The following is a 17,012-nucleotide window of genomic DNA, read 5'->3' as shown; positions in this document are numbered from 1 at the left end:
CAAACCAGGTAATGCTAAAACCCGAAGCACAGAACAAACTTCACGAACATCTTTCCATCTTTGAGTTTTCCAATGTCCCTGACCAGATTGGTCTGAAGAATTGTTTTGTGACTTGGTAACAAAAGTAGAAAAAGAAGTGCTACCTGGCTCAACGGTGGATCGCGGGCTGGACGCCGCCGAGGGAGGTCGTGCTGGCCGGGGGCGCCGCTGATGGAGGGCGCGCTAGGGCGCTGCAGGAGGCACGGGGGCGGGGGAGCCACCGAGGGACACCGCCCTGGGACGCGGTGGGTGGCGGGCGTATGAGCCAGGTCCCGGCGGCCGGCGGTTGGGCGGTGGACGGGGGTCGAGGTGGGAGATGCGTGAGCATAGGTGGTTTCTGATTGCGCAGATGCGAGGGCGTCGTGGCGGTGGCGGAGCGCGGACAGGCGCGCCTGCCCTGCCGATGATTCCTTTTTGCGTGTCTCGCTTGCGTGATTGTAGAGGAGTCGCGGACTTGGGGCATCAGCCGATTACGCTTTGAGGGAAACGTACTTCGCGGACGATTTTCTGGCAGAGTACGTTCGCAAGTTCGATTGTTTGTACAGTACATTATACATTATACATTATACATTATACATTATACATTATACATTATACATTATACATTAGTATCAAAAAACGTCTTACATTATAGAACGGAGAGAGTAGTATAGAAGAGAATTCTTCTTCTGTTTTCAGAGGAGGAATGTGCATTGGGTCTCTCTATATATATAGATCGTGGCCCAGAAAAGCTTGACTCGCATTTAGGGCTTTGAAAGCTACGCTGGGCCAGGCCACACACAGCTGAGTCCATCATAATAGCCCAGTGCCCCAGTCGGCTTCACTGAGCGCGACCACTGTCTGACTCTGTACTGAGTCTACTGACCAGGGCAGCCCCTCCTCCCTCCCCTCCCCTCCGTCCGCTAGCCGCCACGTCCCCGGCCGACCCCTCGCCGCCGGACCGCATCTCCTCCCCTCACCTCCCACCTCCAGATCCGCGCGCTCCCCGCCCGCCGCCGCCGGGAACTTTCCTCCGAGCTTGATCCATCCAGTGGCCGGCGACAGCGACCGACCGCCGCGCGGATCGATCCAGCGACCAACCTGGAGCACGGCTGCTAGCCGTCCCCTCCCAGTCAACCCAAGTCGCACCACGTGCCACCATTTTGACCAGCTCCGCCGCTGCTATTTTTCTCCCTAAATTCCTCCCCCGGCCTTCCCTCACACCGACGGCGCCCCGGCCGCTCCTCTCCGTCCGTCGTGCCTCCGGTGAGCGTCCGTATCCGGCCTGGTCCAAAGTCCGTATTTTTATGCCGACTCGTCCGATCTCCATCTAACCTGCTTCCGGCTTTGTCCAGCTCCGCGTCCATCTCCCGCCCCAGAAACCCTAGCCAGAGGGAGGAGGACACCATGAGGGGGAAGAAGCCGCTCAAGGAGCTCACCCTCTCCGTGCCTGCGCAGGAGACGCCCGTCGATAAGTTCCTGTATGTCTCCCCCATTCCTTGGCCTAAATTTCATGTTTTTCCCTCTCTTTTCCCCCTACTAAAGCTATCACAGGTTTGGGCTTTATGTCTAATAAATGAGAGATTTTTTGGGTGCCTGGGTAGATTTTTGTGGTTTATTTGTGGATTCTGATGGGGCTGGGTAGCCGGTACTGGGTTGCTAAAGCATAGATTTACTTTGAAGGCATTAAGTGTAGTGCTTGATTTGAAATTGGTACGGCCTGACCTGCTGAGCTGACTCAGCAATCTGTATGTCAACGAAAGTATTTAAGTCCAATGATTAGTTTGAACTTAATATGTGTTGAGTTGCTGAGCTGCATGTGGTATTTCAGGACTGCGAGCGGTACATTCAAGGATGGTGAACTGCGGCTTAATCAAAGAGGTTTGCAGCTTATCTCCGAGGAAAATGGAGATGAACATGTGAGTTCTCGGTTCAATACTTTTTAATGACTACTTTTGTTGTCTCTCAATTTGTCCAATTGTGTTTGTGTCGTATTGTACTTCGATCGTTCATGTTTGATGCGTGGGCGCGCATGCGTGTTGCACTGTTGCATGCGTCAGAGTCAGTGCACTCAGATTGAACCGTATATACGCCACTATAAAAAAAGCGTACATGTCGCCACATGAAGTGCAATACAACACAAACACTAAATTACCGAACCAGGAACTTGCATATTCATCCCTGTCAAAGACAACCATTTAATTTGCACATTACTTTGTGTTCTGAAGAAACAAGAAGTGTCTCAAAAACATTTCTAGACACAAAAAAGTAGCGCAGTAAAAGATCAAGCCTTCAATAGCTTCAACAGGAAAAAGGAGAAGGAAAAGGAAAACATATTATATAAAATAGGCAGTTTAGGCCAAGGAATCAAGGAAACCTACATGAGTTTATTGAGAGGCGTCTCCTACGCTGGCAGAATGAGCTGGAGTTCCTTGAGCGGCCTCTTCCCCCTCATGGTTGTAACACCCCGGCCACAACCATCGGTTCCTGGCCGTTATGCCTGACGGGATCTAGACTAGCCCCATAGACCAACACTAGTCTTTCCTGTGCACTTTGTCCTCACTCGTGCGCACCTCAGAAGGACTTCTCGGTCAGTCACCCATCCTCAAATTACCCCATGCGAAGCAACCTGGAGGTTCTTTGGAGATGAGCTTCTGAAAAAGAAGGCGCACCTTGTTGAAATGAGTAGTCTATCATTCCTATTAAGCCATGATGTCACAATGGTAGGTATCTTCCTATGGTTAGTGTTTCTTCGCTAGGAGATGAATATGGAACTGGCCAAAGCCTTAAACTAGTTGGGGAGTAGGTAGGAGACCAGGTGAACTGCTATGGAGATATGGAGTTTGGATCTGCCCAGCTGAGGCACGCTGAGAGAGCGGAGCAACCTTGAGGAAGGCCTGGGCCACGATAGGGTAGATGGAAGTGAAGATGGGGCATGTTGTACTTCCATCGACCAAAGTTGCTAATTTATGGACCGCGGGGGCCAGAGGAACCCTTTCAGTTTAAACTTGGTAGCCATTTCATCCATAATCATAACATATTTGCAAAAATTTCCATTATGTTTCGTGATTATCTTGAGTAGATGTTAGTTTTTAATGCCTAGGATTGAAATTATGTACTCTGCTGCTCGCTATTGGTTATTAGATGCCACCAACAGAAACCACAACAAGAATATATTGTTCTTCAGTTTGTGTTTATTAGTATTTGGATAATGATCAAGTTGTTTCCGAATTCTGTTTGCATCTTGATTTGTTTCTTTTCCTCAGCAATCAACAAAAATGAAGGTGGAAGATGTGCAGTTATCAATGGATGACCTCGAAATGATTCAGGTCATTGGTAAGGGAAGTGGTGGCGTCGTCCAACTAGTGCGGCACAAGTGGGTGGGCACATTTTATGCCTTGAAGGTAACAGTACACTAAATTCACCTAGTGGGCCGCACAAATGCCTATGATGGATTTTTTTGTTGATGTTAGAGCATTGGGGTAGACTGCTTGTTTTTTTATCGTACCTGTTTATATATTTTCATGTTTGTTAACATGGAAGTTAATATGTTTATCTGTTTGAACAGATTTGCATTCTATGCATTGTTATGACAATCTGATTATTCTACATCTGAAGACTTATTTGTTTTGTTTTGTCACTTTGTGATGGCATGGCAATATATTCAATTAGATCCACATTTATGCACACCATTAAAATGAGTTGTAGCAAAAACATCTAGTACTGGCTGATCTTTGCCTGCAAAATCTCCACAGAACACCAATTTTAACGGAAACTGACACTAATGTATGAGAATACATCAGGTAACGATATACAGCCGATTAAACATTTTCAAGCATTATTCCTGGTCTTTGTACTGCTGTGGCATTTCGTTGTCCATATGATCTATCAGTCAATTGATTATTTTCAATTTCTTCACAGGGAATTCAAATGAACATTCAGGAGTCAGTACGCAAACAAATAGTACAGGAGCTCAAAATAAATCAAGCAACACAGAGCCCCCATATCGTCCTTTGCCATCAATCTTTTTACCACAATGGTGTAATATATCTTGTTCTGGAATATATGGATCGTGGATCTCTTGCAGACATAATTAAACAAGTTAAAACCATTCTGGAGCCATACCTTGCAGTACTTTGCAAGCAGGTATGTATCCGTTTGGCCTATGGTTTGACTGCATCCGGAATATTCAAATTTTGTCACATCCGATGGAAGTTGTAGCTAGAGTCTGGCACATCTAACATTAATAATGTCTTAACAAATCAGGTTTTGGAGGGTCTGTTATATCTTCATCATGAAAGACATGTGATTCACAGGGACATAAAGCCATCTAACTTGTTAGTTAACCATAAAGGTGAAGTAAAGATTACTGATTTTGGGGTGAGTGCAGTGCTAGCAAGTTCAATCGGTCAGCGTGATACATTTGTTGGAACCTACAACTATATGGCGGTATGTAAAAAGATCTGCTTTGTCTTCTGACTGCGGCTTATGCTCATAATGGTTATCTGGGGTGCTCAAAATTTGCTGTAATAGTTTTCTCCCTTTCCTTTTTGTGCAGCCTGAGCGGATTAGTGGCAGCTCCTATGACTACAAGAGTGATATATGGAGTTTGGGCTTGGTAATACTTGAATGCGCCATTGGCCGCTTCCCCTATACTCCTCCGGAAGGAGAAGGTTGGCTAAGCTTCTATGAACTATTAGAAGCAATTGTTGACCAGCCACCACCTTCTGCACCAGCAGATCAGTTCTCTCCAGAATTCTGCTCATTTATCTCTTCCTGGTACGCTAAACATTATTCCGAGGAACTACATATGAAATTAGCTCAGTCACTGCATTTCTGTTTTGTCTTCTTGCTTAGTACTCCCTCCGTTCCAAAATAGATGACCTAACTTTGTACTGACCTTAGTATAAAGTTGGGTCATCTATTTTGGAACGGAGGGAGTATGTTTGAATGAACTTCTTGCCCTGTTTTCTAAAGTTCTGATTTTCTTTTGCGTGTCTTTCACGTAAATATTTTAAATTGTTTGTAAAGTTAACTTGTTTTAATAGTTATCTGCTTTCTCGTCCACAGCTCATGGACTTTGTCCACTCAAGTATTATTTCCCCCTTTGAGAAAATGTGTTTTTGTCTATTCAAGTATACTTTCCCCTTTGAACAAGTGTGGTCTTAATAGAATTGTTTTAGTGTGATAATTTGGACTTCATTAATTCTGGAGAATAAATGTTTAAACTGCGCGGTGTTCTTCAGATTAGAATTAGTGAAATCTTTAGATGTCCAGAGTTTATAATGGTGACAGCAAACGGCCGAATCAATGTTCTTATTATAAAAATTACATTTCAGTACAGCCCAAGAAATTGCAGCCATCCCAAAAGGATCGACTTGCGTCTCCAGACAACAGCTACTCAGGGCAACTTGCCATGTAACTATCTGTTTATCAAACCCTGTTTAAGTAGCTTATTGGCCTTTGAAACTTCAAGCAGTTTAGCTAATCTGGAGTTTGAGTTATCAATCATGTAACAACCCTGATTTTCAGTTTAATGTCAAAACATACTTATTGATTTAAGTTAGCTATGTTAATATCTGATCTAATTGTTGTGTTGATTGACAAAACCATGACTGTGAGGTTATAGTATAAACCAGTTAACAATCTGGCATCTTATCTTACTGATGGATTAAGGCATGCCAAAGAAACACGGAAAATAACCCTCCTACTATGCAGGGTGTATGAACCTGACCAAATCATGTTGTGTGACCCAAAAGGAAGAGGAAGGAGTACCAAAGAACAATAGGCATATGAGGCATCACAAAAACTCAAACCAAAGACTCCGATGAGGAACGAGGGCTTTAGCCTTCCATCACGTTCCCATGCCCACTGCTCTTAGGTCTTCTTCCTCTTCATGTCTCACAATGGACATCTTATACCAGCTGAATATATCCACATAAATGTTCAGTTTTTCTAAAGATTTGGCAAACAAAAAGGAAGAGGAAGGAGCGCTTAAGAACGATAGGAATGAGAGGCACTGGGAAATACCAAATGGCATTTCCACCTCAACACAAGATGTGAAGAACCGATAACTTAGGCTTTCCTCTATGTTCTCATACCCATTGCTCTTAGGCCCTCTGTTTCTTCCTCTTCCTAGCTCGTTTTTGAGATTTCACATCGAATATGTGCAAAAATATAGTTGGTTTGTAAGCTAAAGCAACCAAGCAAGCCAAAAAAGGAAGAGGAAGGAGTGCTTTAGAACAATGGGAATGGGAGGCATTGGGAAACACCAAACTAAATTCTCACCTCCAACACTAGAGGTGAAAACCGAGCAGGTTAGGCTTTCCTCCATGTTCCCATTCCCACTACTCTAAGGCCCTCTATTCTTCCTCTTCCGGGCTCGCCTTTGAGGTCTCATGTTATCTAAACATGTGGGCACATGTCTATGGTTTCTCCATCAGAGCTATCACGTAAGCGAAAAGGAAGAGGAAGGAGTGCGCAAGAATGGTAGGAATGGGAGGCATCAGGAAAGGATCCATGCCAAATATTTGCACCTCCAACACTTGAGGTGCAAACAAACATGCAGGGCTTTCCTCCATGTTCCCATTCCCAATGCTCTTGAGTTCTCTCTTTCTTCCTCTTCCCGGCTTACTTTCAGTGCCTACAAATCTAATGAAACAAAAACTCTCAAAGAACAAGCTTGAATTGTTGGACAAAGCGATTCAGCTTTGAGGTATAAGTAATGGGTGGTGCAACATATGCAGAACCTTAGAGGAGAAACTAATGAAGACACCTGATGCATGTGGGCACCATTCTACAGTCAATGATAATGGGGCCACATAATTTCCGGCCCTGTCCTATTGTCCTCTACTCTTAATTTAGGGCACATGTGTAAAGATCTCTTCTCCTTACCTTTATTACCCATATCAGAAACTGGTACATAATATCCATACCAGCCTTTTTTAGAACAATATCCGTATCAGCCTGTGCATTTATGGTGTCAAAATATGTAGCAATAAGGAGTTAGAGCTAAAAGTAATATGAAATTGGACAAATTAAACCCTGTAAGTAAACTTGGAAAAATTACACAACAGTGGGGCAAAGATTGGAACATAATGTACTTCGGACCGCTGCAGTATTAGAGATGACATAATGTGATCAAAACATGATAAGAGAGATCTCATATCTGCAAAACCAAAATATCTATAGGCTATTTTATCAAGAAAAAATGTGTATAGTCGTATTGCTCTTGAAGTGTTTAGTATCCAAATTCTGCAGGCTGTACACAACTACATGGCATGTGAAAAATATAGGAAAAAACATATCTCCAAAGAAACCATCACCCTCGATCCCTAGCAGTGGCGGAGCCAGCCTGTGAATGCAGCTCGGGCAATACTTAACTGTGATAGTGTGAGCTGGCACCTGCCGAAAGAAATAATCCTTCTAACCATAGATTATCACTAGTGCTTAGGAGTAATTTTCTGGACTAGCCCAGGCAGCCGCCCGGGGTTGCCGGGAGGTGGCCCCGTCACTGATCCCTAGGAGGAAAAACCTTGAAGAATAAGGTCACATATTCCGTCTAAACTCACTATACACAGTATTTTAAGAACAAGGTTGGGACACAAAGGAAGAATAAGATCCCGAAGAGAGTATGGTACTTCTTCCATCCATCAAAGTACTTCCCAGTTCAACCTTGTAGCTCAGCCACCATTCCCCAAGGATTAAAACAGCTAGGTTGAGATGCAAACAGCCAGCAAGGTTCAAGAGTGGGGAAATAAGCCTAATCCCGCACATCTAAACAATGTATAAAAAGACAACCATTTATGAATTATGATCAAGTGCACAATTCCATTGGAGTTTACAATTTTTTCGACGCTGCAGATATATCTTGTTGCAGTCATTGCTGTTTCTTGCTAGCCTGCATATCTATCCATTAGTTTGCTATCCCATGTGTGAACTCTAGGAATTGATGGTAAAAATAATCTGCAATGCACATATCTTTACATGTTCTGTGTGCAAATTGCCATATTTCACTCTGATGGTAAAAATAATCTGCAATGCACATAAGGACTAAATCACATCAATGACACACCACCTATTGTTCCCATGCCCACTGCTCTTGGGCCCTCTTTCCTTCCTCTTCCTGTCTTACTATGGGCATCTCATATCATCTGAATATATGCATATGTATGTCTTTTTTTCTAAAGCAATTTAGCAAACAAAAAGGAAGAGGAAGGAGCGCCTAACAACGATAGGAATGAGAGGCATCGGAAAATGCCAAACTGAATTGCCACCTCAAGACAAGAGGTGAAGAATCATCAATTTTAGGCTTTCCTCTATGTTCTCATTCCCACTGCTCTTACGCCCTCTCTTTCTTCCTCTTCCTAGCTCGCTTTTGAGATCCCACATCGAATATGTGCACACATGTATTTGGTTTCTAAGCTAAAGGAACCAAGCAAGCCAAAAAAGGAAGAGGAAGGAGTGCTTTAGAACAATAGGAATGGGAGGCATCGGGAAACACCAAAGCAAGTTCTCACCTCCAACACTAGAGGTGAAAACAAAGCAACTTAGGCTTTCCTCCATGTTCCCATTCCCACTGCTCTTATGCCCTCTTTTCTTCCACTTCCCGGCTTGCCTTCAAGCTCTCAAGTTATCTAAATATGTGGACACATGTCTATCGTTTCTCCATCAAAACTACTGTGCAATCCAAAAGGTAGAGGAAGGAGTGCACAACAACGGTAGGAATGGGAGGCATTGGGAAAGGATCCATGCCAAATATGAAATGTTTGCACCTCCAACACTAGAGGTGCAAACAGAAAAGCAGGGCTTTCCTCCATGTTCCCATTCCCAGTGCTCTTGAGCTCTCTCTTTCTTCCTCTTCCTGGCTTACATTCAGTGCCTAGAAATTTAGCGAAACAAAGGTCTCGAAGGACAAGTTTGAATTGTTGGACCAAGTGTTTCAGCTTTGAGGTATAAATAATGGGTGGTGCACCATATGCAGAACCTTAGAGGAGAAAGCAATGAAGACACCCGGTGCATGGGGGCACCATTCTACAGTCAATGATAATGGGGCCACATAATCACTGGCCCTGTCCTATTGTCCTCTACTCTTAATTTATGACATGTGCGTAAAGATCTCTTCTGCTTACCTTTATTAACCATATCCGAAACTGGTACATAATATCCGTACCAGCCTTTTTTTAGAACAATATCTGTATCAGTCTGTGCATTTAGTGTCAAAACATGTAGCAGTAAGAAGTTATGACCTAAAAATAATATGAATTTGGATAAATTAAACCCTCTAAGTAAACTTCGAAAAATTACAAAACTGTGGGCAAAGAACCACCAAAGTGACAGTTAATTGGTACACATGGTACTTTGGACATGAGCTGCATTATTTCAGATAACAGAATGTGATTACAACATGATGAGAGGGATCTCATATCTGCGAAACCAAAATGTCTATAGGCAATTTTATCAAGAAAAAATGTGTATAGTCTTAAGTAATTTAGTATCCAAATTCTGCAGGCTGTACACAACTACATGACATGAGAGAAATATAGGAATATATCTCCAAAGAAACCATCACCCTCAATTCCTAGAGAACACATGAAGGTATAGTGATCACATATTCAGTCTAAACTCATTATACACATAGTATTTTAAGAACAAGGTTCGCACACAAAGGAAGAACAAGATCCCGAAGAGAGTATGGTAGCTCGTCCACCCATCCCTCCAAGAATTTAATCACCCAGGTTGAGATGCAAACAGCCAGAAGGTTCCGGAGTGGGGAAATAAGCCTTATCCCGCACATCTAAACAACATATAAAAAACAACACCGTTTTATGATCAAGGGTACAAATACCATTGGAGTTCACAATTTTCGAAGCTGCAGATATATCTTTGTTGCAGTCATGGTTGTTTCTTGCCATCCTGCTTATTTATCCATTAGTTTGCTATCCCATGTGTGAACTCTTTAGGAACTGATGATAAAAATAATCTGGATGCACAGATTGCTACATGTTTTGTGTGCTAATTACCATTTTTTGCGCTCTGATTTCTGCTCGTACTCTTAACTACAGTGGACAGAGTGGTGTGTCATCGATGTGATTAACTAAAACAGTAAGACACTAAAACGCATTTACCATGCGACTCTGTCTAAACTCCACAGTCCTCACATCATTCTTGACCTGCAGCAATTGGCTCATATCTACCATTCAAATACTTTCTTTTTTCGAGCAACCGGCAAGAACTCCTCAGTCCTCACATCATTCTTGACCTGCAGCAATTTAGCAATTGGCTCATATCTCATATCATCTGAACATATGCATATGCATGTTTTTTTTCCTAAGCTGATTTAGCAAACAATAAGAGGAATGAGCGCCTAAGAACGATAGGAATGAGAGGCATCGGGAAATGCCCAACTGAATTGCCACCTCAAGACAAGAGGTGGAGAACCAGCAATTTAGGCTTTCCTCTATGTTCTCATTCCCACTGCTCTTATGCCCTCTCTTTCTTCCTCTTCCTAGCTCGCTTTTCAGATCCCACATCGAATATGTGCACACATATATTTGGTTTCTAAGCTAAAGTAACCAAGCAAGCCATAAAAGGAAGAGGAAGGAGTGCTCGAGAACAATAGGAATGGGAGGCATCGGGAAACACCAAAGCAAGTTCTCACCTTCAACACTAGAGGTGAAAACAAAGCAAGTTGGCTTTCCTCCATGTTCCCACTCCCACTGCTCTTATGCCCTCTTTTCTTCCACTTCCCGGCTTGCCTTCAAAGTCTCAAGTTACATGTCTACTGTTTCTCCATCAAAGCTACTATGCAATCCAAAAGGAAGAGGAAGGAGTGCACAACAACGGTAGGAATGGGAGGCATTGGGAAAGGATCCATGCCAAATCTTTGCACCTCCAACGCTAGAGGTGCAAACGAAAAAGCAGGGCTTTCCTCCATGTTCCCATTCCCAGTGTTCTTGAGCTCTCTCTTTCTTCCTCTTCCCGGCTTACTTTCAGTGCCTAGAAATCTAGCGAAACAAAAGCTCTCGAAGGACAAGCTTGAATTGTTGGACCAAGTGTATCAGCTTTGAGGTATAAATAATGGGTGGTGCACCATGCAGAACCTTAGAGGAGAAAGCAATGAAGACATCTGGTGCATGGGGGCACCATTCTACAGTCAATGACAGTGGGGCCACATAATCACTGGCCCTGTCCTATTGTCCTCTACTCTTAATTTATGGCATGCACGTTAAGATCTCTTCTCCTTACCTTCATTATCCATATCCGAAACTGGTACATAATATCCACACCAGCCTTTTTTAGAACAATATCCGTATCAGCCTGTGCATTTATGGTGTCAAAATATCTAGCAATAAGAAGTTATGAGCTAAAAGTAATATGAAATTGGGCAAATTAAGCCCTGTAAGTATTAAGCCCTGTAAGTAAACTTGGAAAAATTAAAAAACAGTGGGGCAAAGAACCACCGAAGTGACAACTAATTGGAACACAAGGTACTTAGGACATCCGCTGCAGTATTAGAGATGACAGAATGTGATTAAAACATGATAAGAGAGATCTCATATATGCAAAACCAAAATGTCTAGAGGCTATTTTATCAAGAAAAAAAAGTGTATAGTGCTATTGTTTTTTAAGTATTTAGTATACAAATTCTGCAGGCTGTACACAACTACATGGCATGTGAGAAATATAGAAAAAAATATATCTCCAAAGTAACCATCACCCTCGATCCCTAGCAGTGGCGGAGCCAGCCTGTGAATGTAGCCCGGGCAAGACTTAACTGTGAGAGTGTGAGCTACCACCTGCCCAAAGAAGTAATCCTTCTAACCAAACCATAGATTATCACTAGTGCTTGGGAGTAACTTTCTGGACTAGCCCAGGCAGCCACCTGGGGTTGCCGGGAGGTGAGCCCGTCACTGATCCCTAGAGGAAAACACTTGAAGGTATAGTGATCACATATTCACTATTCAATCTAAACTCAATAAACACATAGTATTTTAAGAACAAGGTTGGGACACAAAGGAAGAACACGATCCCGAAGAGTGTATGGTACTTCCTCCACCCATTGAAGCACTTCCCAGTTCAACCTTGTAGCTCGGCCACCATCCTCCAAGGATTAAAACAGAGGTTGAGATGCAAACATCCAGCAAGGTTCAAGAGTGGGGAAATAAGCCTTATCCCACACATCTAAACAATATATAAAAAGACAACCATTTAAGATCAAGTGTACAATTTCCATTGGAGTTTACAACTTCTTCGATGCTACAGATATATCTTGTTGCAGCCATGGTTGTTTTTTGCTAGCCTGCATATCTATCCATTAGTTTGCTATCCCATGTGTGAACTCTAGGAATTGATGATAAAAATAACCTGCAATGCACATATCGTTACATGTTCTGTGTGCAAATTACCATATTTCACACTCTGATTTCTGCTTGTACTCTTAGCTACAGTGGTGTCATTGATGTGATTTAGTCTCTAGCATGAGTTCAACATAGGGAACTAGTGAAAATTTGTACCATTCTATGTGTTAAAGTTGTGTGTCTCATCTTGTTAAGTCTCACGGTGTGCTTGTTTATATTTCTAAGAAGGCCCCTTTTCAGATATAGATATGTATACTTCATATATATAATACCTGAAAGGTAAATTAAATGTTTTGGCATCAGGATTCGTGTGCAGAATAATCTTTAACACAGAAATTTGCAGTCCAACTATGTAGTGTGAATGAACTTGAATAAAATCGTATTATACTACTATGAATCCTCTTCATGTTGTGCAACACAAAAAGACGAGCAAGGGGCTCCAAAGAATAATAGGCATGGGAGGCATCAGGAAAACTCAACCATAGCCTCTTTCAGCGTTGCACGAGGAACTGAGAGAGCTTTAGCCTTCCATCATGTTCCCATGCCCACTGCTCTTGGGCCATCTTTCCTTCCCCATCCTGTCTCACAATGGGCATCTCATATCATCTGAACATATGCATATGTATGTTTTTTTCCTAAAGTGATTTAGCAAACAATAAGGAAGAGGAAGGAGCGCCTAAGAACGATAGGAATGAGAGGCATCGGGAAATGCCAAACTGAATTGCCACCTCAAGACAAGAGGTGAAGAACCATTAAGTTAGGCTTTCCTCTATGTTCTCATTCCCACTGCTCTTACGCCCTCTCTTTCTTCCTCTTCCTTGCTCGCTTTTGAGATCCCACATGGAATATGTGCACACATATTTTGTTTCTAAGCTAAAACAACCCAAAAAAGGAAGAGGAAGGAGTGCTTGAGAACTGTAGGAATGGGAGGCACCGGGAAACACCAAAGCAAGCTCTCACCTCCAACACTAGAGGTGAAAACAAAGCAAGTTAGGCTTTCCTCCGTGTTCCCACTCCCACTGCTCTTATGCCCTCTTCTCTTCCACTTCCCGGCTTGCCTTCAAACTCTCAAGTTATCTAAATATGTGGACACATGTCTACCGTTTCTCCATCAAAGCTACTATGCAATCCAAAAGGAAGAGGAAGGAGTGCACAACAACGGTAGGAATGGGAGGCATCAGGAAAGGACCCATGCCTAATATTTGCACCTCCAACACTAGAGGCGCAAACAAACAAGCAGGGCTTTCCTCCATGTTCCCATTCCCAGTGCTCTTGAGCTCTCTCATTCTTCCTCTTCCCGGCTTACTTTCAGTGCCTACAAATCTAGAGAAACAAAAGCTCTCGGAAGGACAAGCTTGAATTGTTGGACAAAGTGTTTCAGCTTTGAGGTATAAATAATGGGTGGTGCGCCATATGCAGAACCTTAGAGGAGAAAGCAATGAAGACACCCGGTGCATGAGGGCACCATTTTAAGTCAATGATAATGGGGCCACATAAGGACCGGCGGTGTCCTATTGTCCTCTACTCTTAATTTAGGGTATGTGCATAAAGATCTCTTGTGATTACCTTTATTACCCATATCTGAAACTGGTACATAATATCCATACCAGCCTTTTTTCTAGAACATTATCTGTGTCTGCCTGTGCATTTATGGTGTCAAAATATGTAGCGATAAAAAGTTATGAGCTAAAAGAATATGAAATTGGATAAATCAAACCCTGTAAGTAAACTTGGAAAAAAGTACTAAATAGTGGGGCAAAAAACCACCAAAGTGACAACTAATTGGAACACAAGGTACTTTGGGCATGAGCTGCGCATTATTATAGATGACAGAATGTGATTACAACATGATTAGAGAGATCTCATATCTGCAAAACGAAAATGTCTATAGGCCATTTTATTAATAAAAGTGTGTATAGTCCTATTGTTTTTTTAAGTAATTTAGTATCCAAATTCTGCAGGCTGTACACAACTACATGGCATGAGAAATTATAGGAAACATATCTCCAAAGAAAACATCAAACACATGAAGGTATCACATATTCAGTCTAAACTCATTATACACACAGTATTTTAAGAACATGGTTCGGACACAACGGAAGAACAAGATCCCGAAGAGAGTATGGTAGTTCTTCTACCCATCAAAGTACTTTCCAGTTCAACCGTAGGTCGGCCACCATCCCTCCAAGATCAAATATCCCAGGTTGGGATGCAAATAGCCAGCAGGGTTCCAGAGTGGGGAAATAAGCCTTATCCCACACATCTAAACAATATGTAAAAGACAACTCCAATTTATGATCAAGTGTACAAATTCCATTGTAGTTCACAATTCTCGAAGTTGCAGATATATCTTGTTGCAGTCATGGTTGTTTCTTGCCAGCCTGCATATTTATCCATTAGTTTGCTATCCCATGTGTGAACTCTTTAGGAACTGATGGTAAAAACAATCTGAATGCACATATTATTACATGTTTTGTATGCCAATTACCATTTTTCGCACTCTGATTTCTGCTGGTAGTCTTAGCTACGGTGGTCAGAGTGGTGTGCCATTGATGTGATTAACTAATACAGTAATGCACTTACATGCATTTACCATGTGACATTGTCTAAACTCCTCAGTCCTCACATCATGCTTGACCTGCAGCGATTGGCTCATATCTACCATTCAAATTCTACTTTTTTTCGAGCAACTGGCAAAAGCCCTGCCTTTCCATATAGAAGAGAATTGACCAATTTATTAGGAAACCCGGCCGAAAACAGACCATTTGAATACTTTAGAACTTACAGTCAACTCCATTTATTGGATATATGTTTTATTGGTCTATATTTTAGTTAGCGATTATTCATAATGAAATTTGCACATCTTGAAGGCAACCGATGGTTCCTGCTAGCTTTTGCTTTGTAGATTTGTGCAGTCTGTGTAGTATATACATGCAGGAGCATATCATATTGCAGTGTTATTTCATATTACTATCTTGCTTTGCAGCATACAGAAGGACCCCGCCGAACGGATGTCTGCTTCAGAACTCTTGGTGAGCATTCCCTTCCACTTTACAAGTTGTTGTAGCGTGTCCAACTAACTGTGGTACCGTTGATTCTGTCGACTAGTGTGTGTGCTGAATCGTCGTTCGTTCGATGTTGTTGTCGCAGAACCATGCCTTCATCAAGAAGTTCGAGGACAAGGATCTAGACCTGAGGATCCTCGTCGAGAGCCTCGAGCAGCCCATGAATGTGCCCGAGTGAGGCCGTCGCTCGGAGAGGTGAGGCTTTGCAGCGAGTTTCTTCCAGGGCCGCCCTCCTGACGGCAATTGTGTATTGCTGTGAACCTGATGAATGAGTGACCAGCCCCCCACCCCTGTATGTGATGATGTTATGTTGGAAAATTCCCAGAGGATTCGAATGGATTATTAATGTATGGTAATGAATCAAGGCCCTTTTGATGTGTGTCTTGTTATGAATGAATGGATCTGCTGTGGCTAGTTGCTTGTAGTGCATGAGAATGCAAGGAACCGTGATGTTGCTGCCATCGTGCAGCGTCGTGTGGCGGTCCGGTTTATGTGGTTTGTACTTGGAGTGCAACCTTGGTTGTCCCCTGGGAATGACCCTATGTTTTTGCTAGTGATATACCCTGACTGCTGTTGCCATGGTTACTACGTAGGCAGCAAACGGAATTAAGCTGGCTGAGAAGTTTAGGATGAGGCGGTTGGATTTACTTTTTGTTTTGCACTAAAGCAACGAAGGGTCCACGCCACAAAGGAATCCCTAAAGCACCAGTCCAGTAGCAGTATGTTTTACTGTTTGGACAGCAAGTGCAGTTAGTCGTACCGTGATGTCAAGAACTAGAATCCTTGCTTAAATCTGCTTCTTACTATGACAGTCCTTGATTGAATATTTTCCTTATTATGTTTCGAGGTTGCTTCGTATAATCATGATGTACCGAACGTCAGTTTTTTAGACATGGCAAAGCAAATCGAACGTTTTTTCATGGCAAACTATGTTGGTTGAAAGATGTAAGGCCCCGTTTGATAGCAAAGTATTTTTTAAGTATTTGGGGAATACTACAGGTTTTTGAGATTATCATAGTTTTATTTATAATGAGCTGTTTGGTTGCCCCTAAAAACTGTGCTTTTAATTCTGTAGTATTGGGCAAACTGCAGTTTTTTCTCCGCGTAAAAAAAGAACCCCAAACCTCTTTTTAAAAAATAGAGCTGTTGAGTGCTTGAACGCAACGGCTAAACAGCAAAATTTACAGCGTTATGCGGCAACAGCCAAACATGTTCTATCTATTGTGAATACTCCAAAATACTCTATTTTGATAAAACTATGATATCTCACACCTACATGCTATCAAACACAACCTAAGTTTTCCTCGCAAAAAGAAAGAAAGAAGGTTGGAAGTTTAGTGGGCGAGCATGGCAAATCCGGTTAGCTCATGTATTTTTGTCACGGAATTGTTGTGTTTTATAAACTAAATAAATTTGCCATCATTGAGAAAATGTGTTTTTGTCTATTCGAGTACTCCCTTCGTCCTAAAATTCTTTGTCTTAGATTTATCTAGATACGGATGTATCTAACACTAAAATTTTGGAACGGAGGAAGTATTACTTTCCCCTTTGAACAAGTGTGGTCTTAATA

The 17,012-nt window shown here is 42.4% G+C and overlaps 1 protein-coding gene across 1 annotated transcript; it reads left to right on the top strand.

The window, feature by feature from the left end:
* The first annotated feature begins 869 nt into the window (after positions 1-869).
* On the top strand, positions 870-15,866 carry LOC119291785 (mitogen-activated protein kinase kinase 1). Its single transcript, XM_037570593.1, has 9 exons — positions 870-1,284; positions 1,374-1,499; positions 1,850-1,937; positions 3,285-3,422; positions 3,940-4,164; positions 4,285-4,467; positions 4,577-4,797; positions 15,364-15,409; positions 15,528-15,866. The coding sequence occupies exons 2-9, from the start codon at positions 1,426-1,428 to the stop codon at positions 15,618-15,620; spliced, it is 1,068 nt and encodes a 355-aa protein (XP_037426490.1). The 5' UTR covers positions 870-1,284; positions 1,374-1,425; the 3' UTR covers positions 15,621-15,866.
* Positions 15,867-17,012: the final 1,146 nt, after the last annotated feature.

Source organism: Triticum dicoccoides, chromosome 4B, assembly GCF_002162155.2.
Source record: "Triticum dicoccoides isolate Atlit2015 ecotype Zavitan chromosome 4B, WEW_v2.0, whole genome shotgun sequence".
Lineage (NCBI taxonomy): Eukaryota > Viridiplantae > Streptophyta > Magnoliopsida > Poales > Poaceae > Triticum > Triticum dicoccoides.
The sequence above is the reverse complement of the archived record's forward strand: the minus strand, read 5'-3'. Positions and strand labels throughout refer to the sequence as shown.